The sequence below is a fragment of the Lonchura striata genome, chromosome 4, assembly GCF_050655825.1.
Source record: "Lonchura striata isolate lonStrDom1 chromosome 4, ASM5065582v1, whole genome shotgun sequence".
Lineage (NCBI taxonomy): Eukaryota > Metazoa > Chordata > Aves > Passeriformes > Estrildidae > Lonchura > Lonchura striata.
Window position 1 is genome coordinate 53,189,106 of NC_140706.1, and position 23,531 is coordinate 53,212,636.

The 23,531-nt window shown below is 36.5% G+C and overlaps 1 protein-coding gene across 8 annotated transcripts in view; it reads right to left on the minus strand.

The window, feature by feature from the left end:
* The window catches only part of CCSER1 (coiled-coil serine rich protein 1), a 641,644-nt gene that overhangs the window by 238,844 nt on the left and 379,269 nt on the right, over window positions 1–23,531 (minus strand). For 6 of the 8 annotated variants that reach the window (XR_014955187.1, XM_085579114.1, XM_021550301.3 and 3 more), the window contains one exon: window positions 13,559–13,636. The exons of 1 other annotated variant lie outside the window; for it this stretch is intronic. Coding sequence is in view for 6 of the 7 variants with exons in the window: in XM_085579114.1 (XP_085435240.1) it covers window positions 13,559–13,636 (78 nt within the window). In the remaining variant the exon portion in view is untranslated. Of the gene's footprint in view, window positions 1–6,025; window positions 6,347–13,558; window positions 13,637–23,531 lie in introns of those variants that run through there. One more of the 8 variants, XM_085579116.1, reaches the window with a different exon arrangement.

Sequence of the window (23,531 nt, forward strand, 5' to 3'; positions counted from 1 at the left end):
ACAGTACAGCAAGATAAAAGGAAATGAGCAAAGGAGTAACAGCAGGGGAAAATAATGAGCCGAACAAAAGTCCCACCACTAACAGGGTTTGCAAATATTTACAACAGCAAGAGAAATTTGCAGACATGGAAACAAGAGAAAGGAAAACAGAAAAACCTGGTCTTTAGGAATGAGATCAACCAACTAATTTCTTCCCTTCCTCCTAAAGTGATACAATGCCCAGCTCCTGCAGCAAAAAAAGAGGTCTCTTGGCCTGGAGCACCAATCGAAGTCAATGGATGTATGCACAGCAGTCATCACCAACACCAGTCTCAGTGGATCCAGGTACTTTGGAACACAAGTTATGCAATTCCACTTGTTCCTGAATTTGTTATGGACTTAAACTCACACCTCTAATCAGCCACTTTATAATACTCATCTCTCACATGTTAACAGATCTGTAACTCCATGCACAAATATGCTGCCAGGCAGCTCCAAAATGAACCCACACAGGGCACAGTGAGCATCACTAAAGCTGGTGTCACCTCTCTGAAAACATATTGAAGAGCAAGAACAAACACCAGCATGAAGAGAAGTGAAGGCAAAAGCTGAGGAAAAAGCACTGTGAACTTCCAAATCAGCGAATAAGGATGAAAAAAATGTTCCAGGGACTGAAGAAGACATAAACATTGTGGCCTCTGTAGAGAACTGAACTGGAGCAGACAGATATGCCCTGAAGGAGCTGCAGCCCATGGACAGCCCACAGTGGAGCATCTCCTGAAGCACCGTAAGACACTCAGTCCAAAATCTCAATTAAAACCAGGAAAGTACAAATGACACAACCTTAGCCCTGCCTTGACTTCACTGAAATGCTCTCATAATTTCCAGACTCCCATAAGTAACATTACCTATGGTTTCAGCTCGTTTTATATTTACATTTGCAATTCAGCAAGCTTCTGACAAAGAAGAAAATGAGCTCACTTTTGTCTGGGTATCAGAATGATTAAAAATTCCTGGATTTATTTTGCTATACATATGTGTGTGTGTATATGATGTATGTATGTAATATAGATATATATGAACCAATGTCAGAGGACAGTACAAGCCTTCAAAGAAACTTGCAATGGTGGGAGTATGAGCAGATGCATGAAAATGTCTGAAAAGCCAACTGTTCATTATTAGTCTCACAAGTTTTGTTCATGTTAAATTTCTGTCCAATTACTTGAGTGTGTTTTTGGGCTATCTGGATTCTTGCAAAACATACAGAATCTCAAAGGCTGACTTCATTGAAGCCTAATAGAATCACTGAACTGGTCCATTTGCAATTTTTACCTCTAACCAGTGAAACTTTGCTTCTTCCATGTTGTCTTTGTTTCTGTAATATCTGAAATTTGGCAATTTCCTAGGGGTTCTCTTGGCAGAATTTATTCATAACATAACAGGGCTCCTGTAGTAGATTTGTCTCTGCATTAGTTTTTTTCTCCTGAATACTTTCAAAGACTGAAACATGAAATAATAGACATACACATGTACACAAAGTTATATTCACACGGATGCTTTTTAATACCTGCACATTGGGAAGCTTATGTCCTTGATGTGTGCACTTAAAATTGTTTTATGTGTTTGAGACATGAAGATCTTACTGTCTCCATCACCTGTTTCATGCAGTTGTGGTTTCCCCATTCTTTGCTTAAAATGTAATAAGTCGGTGCAGGTGTTGGCATTTCTCTCCAAATATTCAATAGTATGAATGCACCATTACACATAATATCAAATACAAAACTACCACTTAATTTCATCATTAAACTTATCATTAACAGCCCCACCAAGCTTTTCCTTGGTGTCTTTAGACAAATTAAATTCTCACTGAAAGTAATGAAGCTGGTTCTGAATATAAAGTTTTAATATTGCATCTAATTCATGCACTTTCAACTCCAGCATTATGTTATAGGTGCACACACAAAAATGTATCTTTGCAAGGTTTATTTTTTATTTTAATGCATTTACTAGCACCAAACAGAACTTTTTTTTCCCTTTTATTGCTGGTATCCAGTAGATTCTACTTTAATTTAAATGTCTTTTTGTACAATACAAAATAAACATTACTGCTTCCCAAATCTCATTTATAATCCTTTCCCTTCATGGTCCTTCTTACTGTTTTATCATTAATGTTAATATTCTGTTGACTCTTAAGAAGTTTCCATCACTACAAATGAATAAATAAATACTAAGAGAGCACTGTTTTGAAATGGAGGCCAAGTACACAGCCTGGATATAGTTCTCACTGACTTCTATTGAGGAAAAAATAGTAATAGGTCAACAATAGAAATGGCACTTTCTGTTTCTTTTGTAAAACATATTATATACTGGTTTTATCCTCCTAAGTTTTAACACTTACCTAAAAGACTAGAGCATACTGAGCAGTCTGAACTAGTAAAGTGACTAAATAGTATAAATATACCTAAAACCTACTGTTTAAAACTGGGTAAACTCAGTTTCAGAAGATAAGCCACTGATCTCCTATCTGCTCAAAACCAACGAAATGTCCAGCTGTTTCACCATGCACACAGTACCTATGCCCACAAAAAGTCTTAATGATCATGCCAGAAATTATTTTAAATGCCTTTCATAAACATGATAAGCTACAGGATTTTTTTTATTGCTCCAAATGCATATCAAGTTACAACAGAATAATTCCTATGCTGGTATTCACAATATTCTATGTGTTTTCAGATTGAAATAGCTTCAGAAGATTAAAACAAACAAAAAAATACCATCTGAAAAAAAAATATCTCCCGTCAATTCAAGCAGGATGCAACCTTTCTGCCTCTCTACAGTACCCCAGGTTTTTTGAGACTTGTCTGCCTTTGACTGCCCATAACTGTTAAAATCACTCTTGCTTCTTCTCAGCCTTTCAACATTTATCACAGAATATGTGCTCTAGGTGTAACATTTTTGCACCTTTGTTACTTTTAAGTCCATTCACTCAACTTCTACTTCCCCTCCTGTGCTGTACAAAACAGCCTTGCACTCACATTCAGAAGTCCCTGGAGGAAAGCACAGAAAGGAAACTCAGGTTAGCTGGTACCACTTGAAAATCATCAAATGGAGACAAACACTGTGTGCTGGTTAATGTAACAAACCTCTGCATCTATTAAATGCCTATGCTCAGAATGAAAACAAAGTATTTTGCCAATAGTGTTTTAGCATTGTATCTCTGTTAACACAGTGTTACCATTGCTTGGAACATGACACAGCCTTTGGATCAAGCTAATGACATGGGCATCATTTGTTTTTGCCTGGTTACTTGGATATTTAGAGAATATTTTATTTTTGAATATTTACAGGATAACTTAAGCTCTAAAGGGCAGTTACCAAATGACCAGGTTACTACCACCCTTTTTGCACCAGCTGTTCAGTTTTTTATAGCTATGTGGTATAACACCTTTTATAGGATTTACCTGGCAAGGTTTTGGTGGTGGGGAGGAGAGCAGGGGTAGCTTTGTCAGCTAGAACCTTATTTCTTAGAGATACCAGTAGCAATCACTCACTCTGTGAATGATCTTCCAAAAACAAGCAGTCCAACTAATTACAGGCACTGCATGACACCAGAGGCTCCATGGCTATGAAGTTGCTCACCACCAAAGGAAATAAATCTTTGCAGTGTGGCAAAACCAGTCATAAGGGTAACAGAGATGTCACATGCATTTGAAATCAATGGTAAGAACAAGGTGTACAACATGTTAAGAAACATATAAGACAGATCCCAACTGGATTCCAGAATGAGGAGAAAGAAATGTTACTATAGGACTCCTACAAGCAGTTGCAATAGTAGATTTTCTGCAATGCAGAAGCCACTGACCTTCAGATCACAAAAGGCTGTGCAAGAGTGAGCAATAAAATATATCAAAGAAAGAGAAAGGTATGAAGAACATTACGTATTTTTAATTTTTGATTGTTTGAACTAGATGTGCTGTATCACTCTCTACGGCAATAATAATTAAAACAACATCTTTCATCAGACTGTTAAGACTTGAATTAAACTAGCATTAAGTTCTTGCCTATGCATACAAAGTACTGATTGTGTATCTTTGAAGTCTAAATAGCAATTGTCAGTCATGTTTTTTTTCCAGATCATTCAAATGCTAGGCGAGCAAAATAGCAAACTGAGTAATTTTTATTGGTTCATACTACTTTGTAAAGTTATAGAAAAAATGAAAATAAACCAAAGAAATTACAAAAAAAAAGGTATTGTAAATTATGGGTAATTTCATGGGAAAATTAAAAACCCAACTCTTAAACTCCAACCTAAAAGCCAAAGTGCTGGGTTGAGTTTTGCACTGAAATGATGGCTGCTAGCAACATCTCTATGATGCAACAGATACAGAAATAAACTAGCTCTTTGAGTATTTTAAAGCATCCTTTCACAGACTTTGGAGGAACAGGTAAAAAGTGTCTTTATTTAGAAAGTGAAACTTATTTCATTCTCATTGGAATCCTGAAAACATCTTTTAAATTCCACTATTCTTTCATTAACTTACACAATTTTTCACAACCCTCTCCATTATCCATATATATATATCTTTAAGTGAAATACAGATCTCTGTGCCAAAAAATCACAGTGAAAAATGTTATCTCTATCCTCTTCCAAAGAGCAGTATCTGACAAAGACTGAAAGTATTATCATAATAAAGAGAGCGATGAAAGACAGAAGCAAGAATCTATGCCCATCAATGATTACAAGAAGGATTTTTGTTCAAGAAAGAAGAGTTGTAATAGGTGAAGTTTAACAAGGAAGGTGAACTTCAACAGGATAATATGCACATGCTTGCTTCTGTAGTTTCTTTAAATTATGCATTGCTACTTAATTGCTTTTACAAGGTAATTCTAACAAATACATTATGAACTATGCAATTATACACAAAAAGAAATTCCAGGCAGCCTGACCAAAAGGGCAAAAGAGAATGCTGAAGGATGACTGTTAGAATCCAAGAAAAGACAATGTATGACTGAGAAACAATATCATGTTAATTCGTACAGAATCAGCCAACATAATGCAACATCCCCTGTGAAGAAGGTTTGCTCACTTTCAAGACTAGCATGAATATTTAGCTGAACACTATTTTCAGTTCTGCTCCATTTAGGAATAAGTGGTAAGATGTAATTTTTGAATGAATATAGTATGTCCTCTGTTTGATATTAAAGCTACAGCTGATAAATGTTGCACCAGTTGAGGAACTGATAGTATTATATACCATGAGGCCTGACTGAAATGATGCAGTAAAAATATTCAAGCAGTGTTTCTTGTTAGTAATAAAATAAATCGGCAGAAAAGGGTAAAGAATACTGCTGGCACAATCACCTTCTTATCTTACCTGGTATGGGTGGGTGTAGGGCACATCCTGGTGAATTAAGTCCTTCCTGGGTAAGGTTACACAGAAGCAACTGTGGTGGATTTCACTGTTTTCTTGCTTAATAAAGCCCTAAACGTGGAATTGCCATTCCCCACCCACCTCCAACCCACCCCTCTGGACAACAACCACCATCCACTCCAGCAGCACAGCCACATCCAGCGAAAACAATGTTTACTTTGCCCCTATTGATTGCTCTCTTAGCAAAGTCTCTTGGAAGCCACAGGAAAATCCGACAAAAAGTACAGTTAAGCTATGATTCTAATGGATTAAAAAAAACAGTTATGTTTTTAGAATCAGCTATTCTGTTTCCTGGAGTAAAGCTGGGTAAATTCTGGCCTTCTAAAAGCCTACCAAATACCCTACAGAAATGGTCCTTGAATCCAATGTAAGAATTATGTACATCATTATGGGCATTTATCAGATAGACCACATATTGAAAGTCCTGACCCTGTATTCACAGTCAGTGCAATAGTGTCAATACTGGAAAAGGAAAAATACAGGTTTTAAAAAATAATGGTTTCCTCAGGTTTCCAGATCTTGAAGACATAATTTTTCAATCTCAAGAGACAGGCATGACTGAAGGATTTTCTTACATTTTCTTAATTGCAGTGAATCACCAATGGATGACTAAGTGCACAAAAAGGTAAGAATAATTTTTATTTCAAATAATAACTTTGTCATAGCTTACTAATAATTTATTCATAGATACATTTAATAATGAAGATACTGCCAAAAAAGTGATGTTTGACTGTTTATAATACAAATATTATCTTAAGTAGTAGAATTTTGCCAGCAGTGGTAACTTGCAGCTCATGTCATATACAGCAGTATTTAATTATATCCGTAAGTGCAGAGTGTCCAGATGTTGCTTTTTAATTTAATAATGATGGAACCAATGAGATGCTGATAGGTTTGTAAACTAAGCCTTCAGAACATGGAGAGTTCCACAGGGCCTTTAAAAACAAACAAAACAAACAAACAAAAAAAGAAAGAAAAGAAAAAAGAAATGAAATCAAATGAAATATTAGTGATGCATGGTTTGATGGTAACACAAAGTAAATGAAGAATTACTGTTTCTGCTGTATGCAGTCATGCAGGCAGCATGTAATAATAAAGCTTCTTTCACACTAATGATCAACACAACAATGATTTAAGTGACAATGCAGAGAAAAACAGGAATATGATTGGTCAGCTTGTGCATGACACTGTTCCAGTAAGAAAACCCTTATGTACAACAGACACTGTGTTTTTACTGGAATAAGGTCACCAGATTGAACTATGCCAAATCTATATGCAACATGCACACAACATTAAAACATTTCCACATTACAATAAAACTGCGTAAGTAGATCAGTCTGTAGTAAAAAGCTGCCACCCTAAGTGGCTAATGTACTAATGTAGCAAAACCCATACATATTGCTTATAATGCAGTGGTTATCCATGCCTTATTTCTCAATTTTGTTTGTTGATCTTTTCTTCAAGATGAAATAAAATTTTTCTCCTTTTTCAGAAAATATATTCAACACCTATCATAAAGTGCTGCTATTTTTTAGAATTTTTGATTATTGAGTGTATTTTACTAAATTCCCAGTTCATTCTTTTGAACAATATTTGAACAATGTATTTAGTGCTGCTATTTTCTGCCCTTACAAGTACGACACTGCTAGTATTCAACAACAGAGCCAGCAAGGTATAATCTGGTGGATAGCTTTTTTTTTTCAATCAAATAAACCTATTCAAATATCCTGTTTGTCAGTGTCCTACTGCTTTCTATATTTAATGTAACAGGTCATAGTGGATGTAGCAAAAACACGCTATTAATTCTAGGGATAGCTGCTCACTTAGTTCCTACTGAGAGTAGTCACAAACTGCTTTCTTTACAAAAGAAATGCAACTAGAACATACTGAAAATACACTACTGCAAATGAATTTTGCTAAGTCATACTCATAAGTGCAGCACAAAAATTTAAGTAAGAAATTAGACAAAAAGTCTAGATGGATAAATTTAAGTAAAAAAGCAAACTTCTGGAGAAGTCTAAGGAGGAGACAGTGATGGAGCTAAAGGAGAAAAAGAGGGAAGAATTCTGTCTAAACCCAACAAAACTTCCAGGATAAAAATTTCGGAATATCTAAACAGCTTCCTTTGCTTCTTCCCCTATTCCTCTCCCCCACCCCAAGACATCTAAACAAAATTACTAAGTATGGTCAATACTTCAAAGTACCTCATATTTTATTGTACTTTCAAAGCAAGATAGCAGCAGAATAGCTGCAGATAACAAGACAGAAGGTTATGAGAGTAAAATATTGAATACATAGAAAGATTTTAAAAGGCAAGAAAACCACTGCACTGTTATTTAAAATTATATTACTGGAAAACAGTGGTTTCTAAAGATCCAGAAACTACTAGTATTATATTAATTTCAGGTCTGCGAGGAAACTGTTATAATATCATCATCATATTACTACAAATATTTAAACAGCACGGAGCTTATCTATACAAGTATCCAGAAGTCCACTTGCATCCACAAATCAAAACTAAAGATCATTCATCTCAATTAAGTATCATTGCAGAATGCAAATTTCATTGTTCCTCACTCCTGAAGATGGCAAAATTAAATGCAGGGTACCCTGCTGATAATCAGCCACAGAATGAAAGTGTATTTTTCATACACACACCTCAATTTCTGTTCCAAAACCCATTCACTGCTTTGTTTCTGCGAAAACCTGTTATCACTTTTCATATAGCACCACAAACACCAAACCCTCAGCACAAGCATTTTTCCTCCAGTGAATTGGCAGCAGTAAGTTGAACCATTTTTTCCCTTCACGAGCAGGTGCAACAATTCATTCTTGTTCACAACTTAGTGGTTCAATGTAATTCACACACCAAGTATGCACAGGTTTGATGGTGAAGTAATGTGCTTCATGAGGGTTGGTGGAAGGCAATCATTAAAACCAAAAGAAGTATCTTCCTAGTTTGACATTATCAAATTTTGATCATTTGCACACATAACACACCCCAAAAAACACATATTTTGAAATGATATTTTGAAGTTGTATAGTAAAAAATGGAAATTGGACATGAGGAGGAGAGAAAATGAATGGTAAAGGAAGTGGTTAGAAAGAATGCAGCATATCAAGAACAATGTGGATATCCAGATATGAATAGGTACACAGACGTACAATCAAAGCAAATACTGAAATGGTTAATGGCTGGTTTGATTTCTAAAGTTTTTTTCTAAAAAAAGTAATGAAAGGTATATTATGCACAAGTTTTTATTATTTCCCTGTACACATGAGACTAAAAAATAAGAGACTAAATAAATGGAGAAAAACGGAGACTAAATAGATAGAGAAAAATAACCTAGGAATAAAATCCAACAGCAGATGTACATCAGTCTCCAAAGGAAGGAGCAGAGGCAGAAGTAGGAGATATTTTCCAGTTAAGGTGGCAAAATACAACTAATTTCAGGCTGTAACAAACTACACAAATACTTAGTGCAGGAAAATATTTAGATTAGGCTGGATAGTTCAGGAAATTCAATTACTTCAATATTGTGTTCCCCACCTTCCTGAAGGAGAGGTCACAGTGCAACAGTCCCTTTACAGTATCCATAACCATGCTGGCTGGCTGGCTGCTGGGGAGGAACAGAAGCACAGAGGAAGGTGCAGTTAGAGCACCCACCTCCCTGTCTTCCACTTCTTCCCAATCAAACACAGAGGCTCTGTAGAAGGCAGTGCCCAGGTTTTGAGAGGTTAAGGGAGGCATGCTGTCCAAGGTAATGTACAGCAAGCTACAAAACAAATACCGTGAATTAGCAGTATGGATTTTAATATTGCATGATGGCACAGGTGATAAAAGACTGTTTTTATCTATCCCACAGCACTGTTGCAAACACAGTGCTGGTGATCACTACAGAAAGGTAATATTTTCTCTACCTGTGCAAACTAAAATGCAGCAGATTGACAGCAGCAGTAAACAAGTTTGTTGTCTGAGACATCAAAAGCATCATGCAAAATGTAAGGACCACTACACTGGAAAGAATGCTCATTAAATGGGGAATAAGTTTAGGACCAGTCCAAAGCCTGTTTATATCAGCTTCAATCTCAGTATGAAAGACAAAGAACAAACAGAATAGCAGTTCTCAGATATGAAAACTATAACATCAGCAGAAAGCAAACACAGAAAAGGCATAGCAGAATTCATGTCAGCTCTTAGGATTTTCTACTTTGTGGAGAAAAAAATTAAGTACAAACTCTTTTAATCCAAAGGCTGATAAAGATTGACAAAGTGGTGCTGAATTGTACTTCCCTTGGTGACAGAAATAAGAATTGTCCTGTGATTGGTTGATTCTGTTTTGAAACACATTTTAATGAAAACTAATCATCAGTGGCTCATGCTGCAGAGTGCTTGTATGATGCCTGCACAATAATCTGGACTGCTTATTTTGCTGGCAGCCATTATTAGATTTGGTCCCTTAACATGAACTTGCAATCAGTCCCAGTGCTAGCTGACTGCATCTATTCCTCCTCCGGTCCATTTTAGCAACTTGACCAACGTGAAAGACATTATTTCTTGATCTCTCAACAAAACAAAACTTTGCAAGCACAGGAAGGGGAAGGAGGCTAAACTGGCATTGATTATTGAAGACACATTAATAATTTATTATTTATCAGCCTTGACATCCATCTGTTGCACACATGGCTCTTTCTGCAAGACTCCCAACATGTTTTAAATGATTCTAAGTAAGCATATTGGAAAACAGAATAAACTTAGTTCTTTCATACAATGAGGACTCCTTAACATGCTGCACTAAAAGGCAACTAGCCTTTATAGAAACACTGCATCCCTGCCAATGTCTTCCCTGGTATACATATAATAGTCGTGTTGATATTTTACTTTCAATTTCCTCAAGTAGCAAAACTGTCATGTTAATCACTTAAGGACACTGTAGCATTTCTCATCATGGCAGGCCTTCTTTTGTCCCTGTCAGAAATTACTTTAAACTTTATGTTTTAATTCCATAATTAAGTTTTGCATTAGACCGTTTTAATACAGAAAAGACATTTAGCAGTTTGCTTTCCAGTTCAAACAGTTCTTTATGAGAAACATTATCTTTACTGCTACAGACTTTATCTTCTACTTGCTTACTCAAACACTAGTCTAAAGCAATTTTTTGCTGAAAAAACTCTATGACCTGTATGGGGAAAAAATCAGAGCTGTATCAGAAATATTACCCAACAATTCAAAACTATTGCAGGACATGACATCATCCAAAAATTACTGATCACCTCGACAGTCAGATTCTGTAATTATGTTATAGCCGCTGAAATAAAATATGCTATAACAACCTCCATTCTGCTAAGTGCTCATGCACTTACCCAAAACACTCATTCAATACTGTTTATGCCTTTTTAGAGGAGTCCATAAAAACAAGAACATTTCTTCTCTGTGAAACACTGCATTTCCTCCTTCTTCACCCACTCCTACCTAAATATAGACTCGCCTCCAGCTTTTTTTCATTACTGTACACCCTACGGACAAAATGGATTAATTCCTCATCTAAGTCAAAGTCAGAACTTCCATTTACTTTTAATGACACATCTAAATGAACTCCAAGGCTAAAGAACTGTCTCAACCTCTAAAGGATGTCCAGAAGTAAAAAAAAAAAATATATATATAAAAAAGAAAGAAGCAAAAAACCAAAGCATTTCTTTATTTTGGAGACTAACCTGTCTCAGTTTTTTCAACTGCTAAACAGGTAACTTAAGATTACATAGTGGAACAAAAGAATATATGAGAATATAAAACAAACCACTCGTACAAACATTGTTTTAAGCATTTCTGAATTATTACACTGTGTAGTGTATATCAATATTTGTATTACATTTATGAAATAATGCTATGCAAATTCCTAGTGCCACTTTTATACAGCGACTATTAACTTCTACATTTGAATTAAGGAAAAACAAAAATGTGAGGACTTTTCTGTTGTTGGTGGTGCTTGGTTTTTAAAATTGCAGCAAGTTGGTAATGACAAAATGAAGTTAAATTTTCTGCTTACCTCTTAAAAGCAGATCTGAAGTATTCAATGTATACTAGTCTCAGAATGTGCAACTAATGGGGTGAAAAATATATCTTGTATTCTCTGATATGTTTTATATTTTTCTATTTAATCAAATTTCATATTAGCATGTTATTCTTGTAGTTGTACACACTTACTGACATCCTGAATAAAATGATGTACAGATACTACTTTCAACAGTTATAACTTGCTCTTTAAAATCTCATTCAAAAGCAAAGAATGTAAATGTAATTGCCACTTGGATTCATCAGAAACACAGCTAAACTAATCATTAATAGCTATCTTTCACAAAAAAAGCTGCATAATCTGATAAAAAAAGAACAAGAAGTTTAAAGAATATTACAAAAAGTGTTAACACTATTTGCACATTCCTCCTCACTGAGTTCCCCCCATTGTGATCATATCAGGCTTGTGCTATTTCTGTAAATTCATTATAATTTCTTTATCAATCCCTTGCAACAGAATTTTCACAAGAACTCTTTACCACATAAATACAGGTGAAGTGCTGTTTCATAGAAAAACATGCAACACTTTTATTCTTACACTGCAACAGCCTGTATGAGATAATACATTACTGAAACTGTGACAAGATAGGAATTTTACCAGGGAAGTCTGAGAATTATGTTCCACTAATTGAAGAGAATGATTCTAAAGAAAAGGATTTATTTAACTTATTGTTGTTATTATGACACTGAACACTCAAATCTCAGCCAGAAAACTGTACCTGTTTAGGAAAGGAGATTCTAATCTTATTTTTAACTCCCCACCAAACTCCAATGGAACACAGACTGGAAAAAGGGAAAAAAGATATAATCTGCTAATAGCATGAATCCCTGCAGCATGAGTACCACATATTTCATTTGGGAGAAAACAACCAAATGCATAAATCACACCTGCTTTAAAAAAATCCCAAGCAGACAACATAACCAAAAAAAAAAAAAATTAAAAAAATTAAAAAAAAAAATCTCCCAAACTTTACATATTTACTGTTTCAATTTTCAGTGGAAGAATTTTATTTGACATCTAATGCATATGAAAGTATTGTGAAGGATAACTGGTCACAGAAGAAGTTGATATAGCATTGCTATATAGAAAAATGTTTTTAAATATTCTGGAGGTTTCAGCAGTAACATATACACACCTCAGAGTTTTAGTAAATTCCACCACACACGACTTCACAGACACAGCAAAACATAAGGGTTCATGTTTCGTAACTCACAAAAATGAAGTTAGTGCAGATAAAAATTCTCATATTAAAATGCGAAATTTTGATGTTTCTATTCTCAGAAGACAAAACTTTAATGCTCCACTGACACAAATGTAAAAGGAAGGATTCAAAGCCTGCTTTAATTCCAGAGGTCTTTCCATAAATTTGAAGCAGCATGTTGATCTGTACCAATGTACAACCATAGCGCTACTTCGCAGAACAGTTTTTGAAAATTATTGTTAGACTTAGCAAAAGTCCCAGAATGGAGCTGTATTCTATGTTCCACAAAGATTATTCAAGAGGTTCATGTGTGAGAATCTCCTACATGTATTCAAGTAACATCACACACAGACAGAATATTTATAGTTAGAAGAAATGGGGAAATAATATTTCTATAGTTAAGGAATCTTCATTGACTGTGTTCTTGCATGAGGACACATATTATCAATACACATTCTAGGAGAAATTCTGGCAGATGCTCTTTAGCAAAGAGAATTTTAACATCACTTGGAAAAACTGTACTTATTCCATTATCTTTCAAATTTCAAATCTTGTTTAGACAGCATATGACAATTCTAAACATAATAATCTCATTAACTGTCAGTAAGTGTGCAAATAAATACTGAAAAAAAAAATTACAAAGCACTAATATATACCATCCACATTCATTTATGCAAATTCTCATCTCTTCATAAAGCCTAAAATTAACAGGGCATTGGTGTGCTGGCAGGCAGTTATAATTATCTTTTCATGTTTCTGAAGGTACTTTAGAATCACCAAATCCATGCATGGACACAACAATAGCAGAGGCAAACCAGCTGATAGAAGTCTGAACACCCACAAACATGATAAAAATTGATACAGCTACTTACATCATGGACTACGAGTTCTGTCTGAGTGGATTTGTCTGCTTGGGAAGCAAGAGCTTTCTGAAAGCACTGAGCCTTTTCCTGCAAAACAAAATAACATTGCATAGGTGAGTCATGGTTTTCCTCACTGGGCTTCCCAGTGAGGCTTCCAAACATCCAGATAAATTCAAAACTCATGCACGGAGAGCTAGTAAGAAATAGATATATTATGGTGCTATTCACAGTGGGAGGTTGATTTCCTTCCTATTATATGCTTTTATAAATTTATCTTTCTCTTAAATAGAGTGTGGACTCAGATAGTCCAACTCTGTGGTATGGTGGGGCCCACAAGAAGGATGGCACTGAGGCAGACAGGGATGAAGCACTGAGCAGCTGCAGGGACTCCAGCAAATACCAGTACTACTCCCACAGCAAAGAAATAATTTACTTTTTAAAAAACATTAAGGAATATGCAAACTTGCATATCACAAGCCTAAGATGACTTCTACTCTGCCCCCAACAGGAACATGTCAGTATATCCTAAGCATTTCTTGGGTATTGCACTGGTTTCTGCTTTTCCCATCCTTGTCCCTCTGTATCCCAATAATTTTTTGAAGTGCTGCATGGAATCTCTGGACAGGCTTGAGCAAAGATGACACAAAAACTCCAGATTCTGATACTTCATTTGAAACTGATCACTAAGCTTGCTGATCCTCATCAAGCCCTTGAGCATACTATTTTAGTTTCCAGGAGAAGGCATTTGATAGAACAACTGTAAATATGTGGGGTAAGGCAGAAAAAGGCACACAGGAGGGGAAGTAGAATGCCAAGTTCTTTATTGCATTGATTTATGTTTTCCTGCTTACTGATTCAGTTTAATTTTTCAGTTGTGTCTGTAAAAAATCCTTACCTTGAACTCAAACTCCTCAAGATCTACAAATTATAATTGAATGCTACTGACAGGTATGTATTACAGTAAAACAGAATTTGTTTAAATTCAGTTTCAAGTTAACTGACTCTCAAGTTCTCATATTATTTGATTCAAGGCAAGATATGCACATCACTACATTGACTAAACAGCAGAAAGAAGTAAACACCTGAGTGATCCTTATCTCCAGTATTACAACTCTTCAAATAAGGGCTGGGGGAAAATAGAATCAAGACTGATCTCTTCACTTATACAAAACACTTGAGCCCAAATTTGTTCCTGTAACAACCAAGTTAAAACTGAGTTCATAGAAAAGAAATCCTAGTTCTGACACAAATTGTCTTCTTGAGGTTTGAATTACTAGCCCACTACCCAGCTCACTTTTACATGTTTAAATAACAGGCATTGTGATATATCTACTGTCTTATTTTACTACTTTTTACTGCTCAGAAGCTCCTTGAATTTTCAAGTTATAATCATAGATGTGTTCAAGAACTTGGTGTTCAAGTAACATAGTGATTGTAGCAATTAAGCAGTGTATCTGACCAAAATTTAATATTTCTGTTCTTTCTGTGTGGACTCAAAATAAATTTTTTGAAGAAGCAGAGAAAAAAAGACCAGAATAAATCCAAATATTCATTAAGGCAACAACTAAACTGGGAAAGCTAGAAAGGTTGGAATAACAAAATTCTTTCCTTTCCCAGAGCTGCTCCTTTAACTATGCATATGCAGTGTGATTCATTTTTAGCATATCCAAGTTCTGACTCCATATTAACATAGTAATCCTTCTTATTTACTTTTAGGGAGCTAACTAATAAAATGGGAAAAGCTGAAAATTACTAGATGTCCAGGTACTGGAAAAGAAAGTCTGAAACAAAACCCCTCTTCTTTCTTCTCAAGTATAGCAAAATATAAAATGAAAGATCTTTACAAGTTAGGCAGCACTCTTTAACACCGCTTCAGAGCAAAGGAGTTACCTGGACATCTGTTCACACAGCAGCCTTCTACTACCCTCACAGCATTACTCCTAGGGATGGTTACTATTATAAGGCAACATTTTAAAGTAATGATTAAAGTTTTTTCAAGTACTGAAATTTCCTTGAGACCTTCTTGCCATTTTAAAAGACAAAAATTACCTTCTCTCAGAGGCTTCCTAATGAAACTGAATAATTATTGACTTTTTCCATATGTGACCCAGTCCTGCCTTCTGCCCTTTCTCCATGTATCTGAGAGGAGTCAACTCCCCCTTCTCAAAGACATTATGTAATAAAAAGACTGTAAATAGATATTTCCTTATCATTTTTCTTAACAGGGTAAACAAAAATCATTTGTCTCTCTAAAGACTAAGAAGGGACCAAATAATTTATTTAAAATATTTTTAGGATCAACCAAACTACTTCTAGGTGACTTTTTAAAATTGAGAGCATTAATGAGCATCTTTTATTACTATTCTGTGTATTGTTATTGCTTCTTATTAAAACAAACAGCACAAAAGTAAATTAGTAGGTGAAACAGATAAGAGCATGAAAAACTTTTATTCCCTGGCTTCATCTAATTACTGGAAAGGCAGGAAGAGCTGTTGGATGTATTAACAACAAAACTGCCAGGAACATTCATTGCATCCCTCTCTCTGAAGCACCTGTATGTGTAACTGTGTGTGTTTTGAAGGGAGAGAGAGAAAAAACAACATGGAAGGATATTTTCTCAATCATTGCAGTTACTTCAATTATTGAGATTACTGACTATGGTATTTCAACAACCACAGTGAAAAGCTGTGGTTTATAACAAAGATCATGTTCCTGTCTATTTCTTCACAAGGGAATAAGTTCACCTATAGTTTATATCTCAAACTAGCTCTGGTATAAGAGTGCTTGAATTTATTGATTTATTTATTTGAATACTTACTATTTTATTACTATGCTTGTAATAAGTCACCAAAAGATGCAGCAATAGGAAGACAACAGACATCAGCTGATAATTGATGCAAGTAAAAGTATTACAAATAAAACAAAAAAGTGAAATGTAAGAGAAAAAAAGTAAGAAATGTAAGACAAAGAAAAGGACTTAAATCTTCCCCACTGAAAGGCAGATAGTAGGAAAAAAGTAGTCAGTTACTTAGATTTAGGAGTCAGTAAGGGTTGATACTGATACATCTTGAAACATGACATTGCTTTTCCAAAACGTTCCTCCTCTGAATGGGAGAGTATCAAAAAAAATTTCACAGCTTTGACTGCAAACATGTCAAAGTTATTTTTTGTGACTGTTTTCTTATTCCATTCCCTACCAGTGACAGCATGGTGACCACTTGTGGTGCTTTGTTTAACTGCAAATTCCAAAGATAAAATGCTTGACAATTACTTCAAAGGGTCACATTAAATCAAGGAGCAAAACTTACTCCTTCAGCTATTTTAAAGGAGTCAAAACTCTTGTCATGGTTTGACACGGAAAAATAATTTTTCCGTAAGGAAGAGGTCAATTTGGATATGGACCAATTGAAGGTGGACACGCCTCTGAGAACACAGAGGGGTTAAAAGCAGAATTCCCAGGAGAACTCACTCTCTTTGGTTCCTGTCAGCATGCAGTGCAGCCTCTCCCCTGCCCGGCCGTGGCTGGGTGGGGAGGGGAAGCCCCATGGCCTGACTGAGGGGGGCCAAGGGTGGAGGGACTGGAACCGGGCTGGCCCCTGCAGATGGAAGGGTAGAGGAAATCTGGGATGTCTCCGTTCCCCCCCAGACTTGAGAGAGAGAGAGAGAGAATAAGACAGCAGCAGCAGCAGTTTTTATCAGCAGTTTCACCGTGGGGAAGGAGAAGAGCGAGGGGGGCTGCAAAGTGCCCAGCTGCCTGTGGGAGCCGGAGCCCAGGCAGAGAGCCAGCCAGGGAGTTTGGACTTTTAACCCTTCCTGAGAAATGAAAGCTTTGTGAAATTTTTCCCCTCCTCAGTTTGAAAGACAGGAAGAGAGACAGCTTGGACCCTGGAATGTTAAAAGGAGAAATTCTAGATGGGAGGAGATGAGGAGTGGCTTTTTGGCTGGACTTTTTCCTTGTTGGCCACAAACTGAAACAATTTTTCTACTCCAAGAGAGACTGTATTTTGGGAGGATGCCAGTGAGCCAAGAGACCTGCTTCAGCTGGGAAAAGACAGAAGTGGAGCAAACAGAGAAAAGTTAGGGGGTTTGTGGTGGTGCCCCCTTTCCTCAAAAGAAGGAGAAGAGAAGATCATCTCTGTTCTTGGACCCTCAGCCCCAGGGGAAAATGGGAAAATGGGGGGACTGTGGTCCCAAAAAATGAAAAAACTGAACTGTTGTTTTTTCCCCCCTCTTGGCAGGGGATCCTTGAAAGGAAAAATCCTAAAAGCAGTCTGTCCATCCATGCATTGGTGGTGAGAGTACTGTGCATGGAAAGGAGAAGGGTCACCATGGCAAACTTTTTCTCTGGGCGGTGCCATGTGTGACATGGAAACACAGGATGTTCCAGCTGTGTTTCTTTGGGGGTCTGTGGCATAGGAGAGACTGTTTCCCTCGATGGACTGAGTATCGATTGTTTGGAGGGTGGAAACCTGATTGGGGTCCAGATTGTGTCTCACTGTGGTTTGTTGGAGTTGGGTGGTGGGAGGAGGAATGCTTTGCAAGGTTTTCATTTTGATCTTTGTGTGGTTTTTTTTTTTTTTCCCTTTCTTTTTTTCTTTTATAGTAGTAGCTTAATAAAGTTTTTTGTTTGTTTTTTTTTCCTGTTATTAAGCTTGGGCCTGCTTTGCTCTGTTCTCAATTGCATTTCACAGCTTGATCAATTGAGAGATTGCATTTTCATGGGGGCACTGGCATTGTGCCAGTGTCAAATCATGACAACTCTACTGTCCAGTAGAGCTGTAGCTTTCATCCCCATGAATTATATTTTGTCTAGGAGATAGCATATTGGATTTTTTTTTTCTAGTGGCTTTTTCATCTTTATTGTTACTTAGTTTAAAATATAAAACACCATAAATTAACTTTTTACCTCTGTCTGCTATAGTCTGTACAGATTATTCTAAAACCTTATGAAAATAAAAGTGATGTTTAAACGTTTTGTCACAGCATACATCCAGAACAGCCTCCAGTGGCCACAAACACTGCAGTCAGATTTACAACTTACATGTGATTGTTTCCTTTAACCCCACTGAGAATAACAACTTATGTTCACCATAGAACTGAGGAGAAAAAGCAGTTCTTCAGAAGACTTATAAAAATGCAAAGTCTTTTAATTCTGATGTGCTTTGGGATTAAACTTAATCAACAGCAGCAGTTAGGCAGAGAGCAAAGGGATAACAAGTAGAAAAAAACCTGCTTTCCACCATCTATTTTACCTAATTTACAGACTACAATGAGCTACAGAATCGACTTTATGACAGCTATTTCCATAGAAATTGAGTCCCTATTGGTTGAGTCTCAGTTTGGGAAGAAAACATATGATATCCAGCATAAATCCAGCGATCAGATACAGTACAGCTGAGTCACATCACACTTGAAAACACTTTGTAAAGCCCAGCAAAAAGCCCAGCTGTCTCTTGAGGACAGCATGAGAACACAGCTACAACTCGGTTCAGCTATCACACATAAATGTACTATGAACTGAGGTGCTAAATAGCCACAAAAAATTTAGAGGCATTACTCTGGAACCACAGTGACAAACAGGTGTGACCATCCCCAAGGGGACTGACTATTCCATCGATCAGGAGAAAAACATGAAAAACATGGGAATGCATCCAAGTATGCACAAATGCAGGTTTTATTGAGGGTTACAGTGCTGTCAAATCACTGTAAACAACAAACACCAAAACTACACGGAATTTCAGAGAACATTCCATTGCTTTCACAGAGGACTCTTAGACAAACCAAAACAGTTTTTCAGTTTTTACATTACAAGACTTCTGTAAAACATAGGGCAAATTTCTATGCATATAGTAAATATGGCATCTGCAATGAAAGACAGCACACCTTTTGCTTTGATTTCTATCAGATCATGCTATCCAGGTATGAATCAAGAAGTGCTAAGACAAGCCTGTCTCCAACCAGTTTGCAATACTTCAATACTTAGTTACTGCCAAGTCTGAAAAATCTAATGAAAAAAGACAGTTTTTAAAAATGCAATCACTTCATAATAGGTCTTTGAAAATCAACAATATTTAGCAAGGTTCAAAATCTCAGAGTCCGGCTGTAGACATGCCAGCTAACCTTACAGTATTGCAAAGATTTACTAGATCCTAACCAGTGAGGATTATTACTGTTTTAAGTTTTGAAATCCTTATAATCCCAAGTATTGCCTTAAATTTTTCATCCTCAAGTTCTGCAATATAAAAAACCTTCTCTTTTGCTGAATACTGTATGACCTTACCAATAATAGATGACTCCAAATTTTGGAAACCCAGTCTATCTAATCAGAAGGAGAAAATACACAAAAAGTGAATCTCCTAGTCCACTGAGCTGAGAAATATCAGAGACAAGAAAACAGTCTTTAAAATGGTATGTTCTGACTCATTTATTTGACTGGATGGTGCTGTACTGTAGAACTTGCCACTGCCACTCGTGTATGTGCTACAAAATTAAAAGTAAGTGTTTACAGGTATGCAAGACCATCTCAGAATTTCAGAACAAGGATTTTGAAAATATACCTGAGTTAAGTTATTTTTCAAAAGCATCCTGGGAAGATGCTTTAAAATACAGCATTAAACACTGGGTAGTATCTGTTTACTCCATGTGAAAAAAAAAAACCCTATTGCATTTCTTGGATCAGGAGAGTTTCTTGACAATAGATGTATTTTGATTAATTACTTACTGTTCTATCTGTTGCATCAACAGAATGCTAAATTATTATTAGATTTTATGATTTATATTTTAAAGCAATGCCTGTATATTGTTTATCTCTATAACTCAGTTATTCAATAAACTGAATAGCAAGTTGTCATTTCCTTACTGATTATGGCTCCCATGGCTACTACTTTTAGATATACACATATGTAAACATGTCACTAAAAAATAGAGGAACTTTGCTACTGATCACTGTGGGATTTGTAATTTTCTCTTCTTCCCCCCCCATTTCCCCTCCCACCTCAGTCCCTTGTCCCTTTGTCCCCTTATCCTTCCCCCTCGCCACGCGGTCTGTCCCTGCCCCCACCGCCTTTCCCATCACTGTCCCCGCGGTTTCCCTGCCCCTGTCCCCTGCCTCCCGTCCCATTGTCCGTGGCTCAGGTTCCCCCCGCCCCCAGCACGGGGTATAACCGACCCCCAGTCAGTGTCCCGGTGTCTCGGGAACACGCTCCCACAATAAACACGTGTTTGCACCCAAGTCCCGTGTTGCCCTCTCGTCTGTTCCCGCGCTCGAACTGAGCCTCGCAGAGCTGAAGGGGAGAAGCCTCTCTCTCCTCCCACTGGCGCCCACCCAGAGCCGGTCTCACACGGCAACAGATCACGTAACTTAAAAAGAAAAAAAAAAAAAACACAAATCACATATTCACAAATGGCCCACACATGGCCATGCATGCTTTGAATAATGCAATGCAATAAAAAATTTATATGGTCACACTCTGTGAATAATATGACCATAACAAGTGATGCCAATCTTAACAGCCCAACAACAAAAACAAAAAAACCTGAGAAAGTCATTGGAAGGAAAGGAAATACAAGCAGCTGTGCAGTCATAACCCTTCAAAAGGCTGACACATCAAGTACAGGAGTTCATGTAGAAATTACCTCTACAAATAGCCTTGAACCTTTAATATGCACTTTTGTTAGTTTTAATTTGCTGTCCAAGAAGATGCTACTAAGTCTTAGAGGAGCTCATCTAATAGAGAAGAGTATCTCTTTCAACCCATATATCCTTGGGTTATTAATGCTACATGGACTGCTAAGACCACCTAGAAAAATGAAATTTTGTCCCAAGATATAAAACACCCAACAGACAAGAAGAAGAGATATCATCATCCTGGGAGTATTACCCCAGTCTGATAACTCAGAAATGATGATACTGGGACACTAAGCCTTACACAGCAGCAAAACACAAAAAAAACCCCACATTAGCACAACTGACTTAATAATCCCACAGATATTTGAAGAAAAAGAATCAATAAGTGATTTATTTTTCAAGGTCAAGTGAAGCCACATGAAGAATTATGGAGTGCTGCATAAATATGTAGTCTAAATCTTATGTCTTGGAAAAGCAGACTTCCTCAGACCATTAAATTCAACACAATCACTTCAGCTAGGAATTTCTGGGCTCAGTTACCTTCTCAGAGCCCACAGCAGAGGAGTATTCAGTACAACACTGAACTCGAAGATTACTGCAAAGGAGAGTTACACATTAGGGTTCAAATATCCAACTTGCACACCACTAATTCACAGCACTTTTACACAGCATTTTTATCTAAATGGATATCGCAGATTGGCCATGGAATTCTGTTCAATTAATGCTCTCATTTACTTAGCTGAACAGTATTAAATAGCCCCTCTTAAGGTATGAAACAACTTACCAGTTTTATACACACCAATTTTTGCCCCTTCATGTCTAAAGTACTTGATCATCAAAAATAAGCATGTTTAAATCCATTTAAATTCTGCTTTTCTTATATTTACTAGCTGAAAATGGAGATGAGATAAAGTCTCTAATTAAATTGCTTGCAAACTCATGTTCAGGTTTTTCAGAAATAACTGCAACTTAGAAAATTGTACTCCTTGAACAAGGATATAAACATTTATTTCAAGTATTTGTCTTATGGGGGTTGCACATTATCCTTCTCATAGTCTAGCATGAACTAACTAAGAACCTGGAGCAGGAAAACATGGATTAGATAGATTATTCCTGTCCTTCTGCTTTCACTGAAATATATTCCAACAACATCACCTCCAGGTGGTATGCTCATGATTCAGCTGGCAGAGTTGTGCTGACAAACATACACAAAGCTAACATGTAAATAGACATAAGCCTACTAAATTTAGTTAAGAAAGGAAGCACTGTTTATAACTTTTGGGTTATTTCTTCCTTTATACTATTTCAGAACAACCACATTTATCACTTTTATGATGCACATGACTTTAAATGCTGCCAGGTTCTGCATGGGTACACAAACAGAATTTCAGTCTGTCCAAAATATCAGTTTTAAAAGGGCTGGAGTTATCCTTTTGTAATTTCTTTCATTATTTTTTTGGTGACTATCACTATTCATCAACAGAAAGACTCTGTTTAAACAAATACAGTACAACGCAGCAGCATTATCAAAATCCTGTAGCATTACTAACAGATGCTTCTGCAAAACATTTAATATAAGGCTTTACTTGGGGAAGCTGTTTCATTAACTTTTGAAATTATCCAAGGCATTTGTTAACTTTTTGTTTTCTTTTTCTTCCTACCTAGCATTGAAATGCTATCATCCTTTAGATCTCTAAGGAGAGATACTTGCATGCATTACCTATCAAATATTTCAAATATTTCAGAATATTTGGTTTGAGGTTTCCTTTTCCTCTGTGCACACAGGGATATTGGTAAGATGTGATTCATGTCAGTGCCAGTCACGTGACACAGAAATTTAACAAAACATGCACTACACAGAATGCAAGAATCATTAAATCATCACAGTCCAAATTGCAACTGTTATTTATTGAAGGCTTCTGTCATTAATTAAACCTCTCACAGCTAAGTATTTGCAACAATTTTACAGATTGCTGTCCTGAGGAATGAGACTCACAAATGTGGCCTTAGGAGCATACAGTAAAAAGGCAATGAAAGGGTGATTTTTGAGTTCTAGCAGCAACTGCATGAGGAAGGGCAGATTTTGATAATCTGTTAGTCAAATGAATAGAGAAAAATAACCACATAAATCAAACAATTGCTGCCACCATGGAAATCAACAAATCCCTGGACCAAACTCTGTGCTAAATAAGGCTGCAGTTTTATTCATTGATATCAACAACATATAATCCCTGCATTGTTGTAAATATATCCAGCAATATTGAAAACAACCCACAGCTGCCACTCTGAGCCATTGGCCCCATGACTTTATGTCAATTACCCAATAAATTTTGGCAGGTGTTTTGGACAGAACCA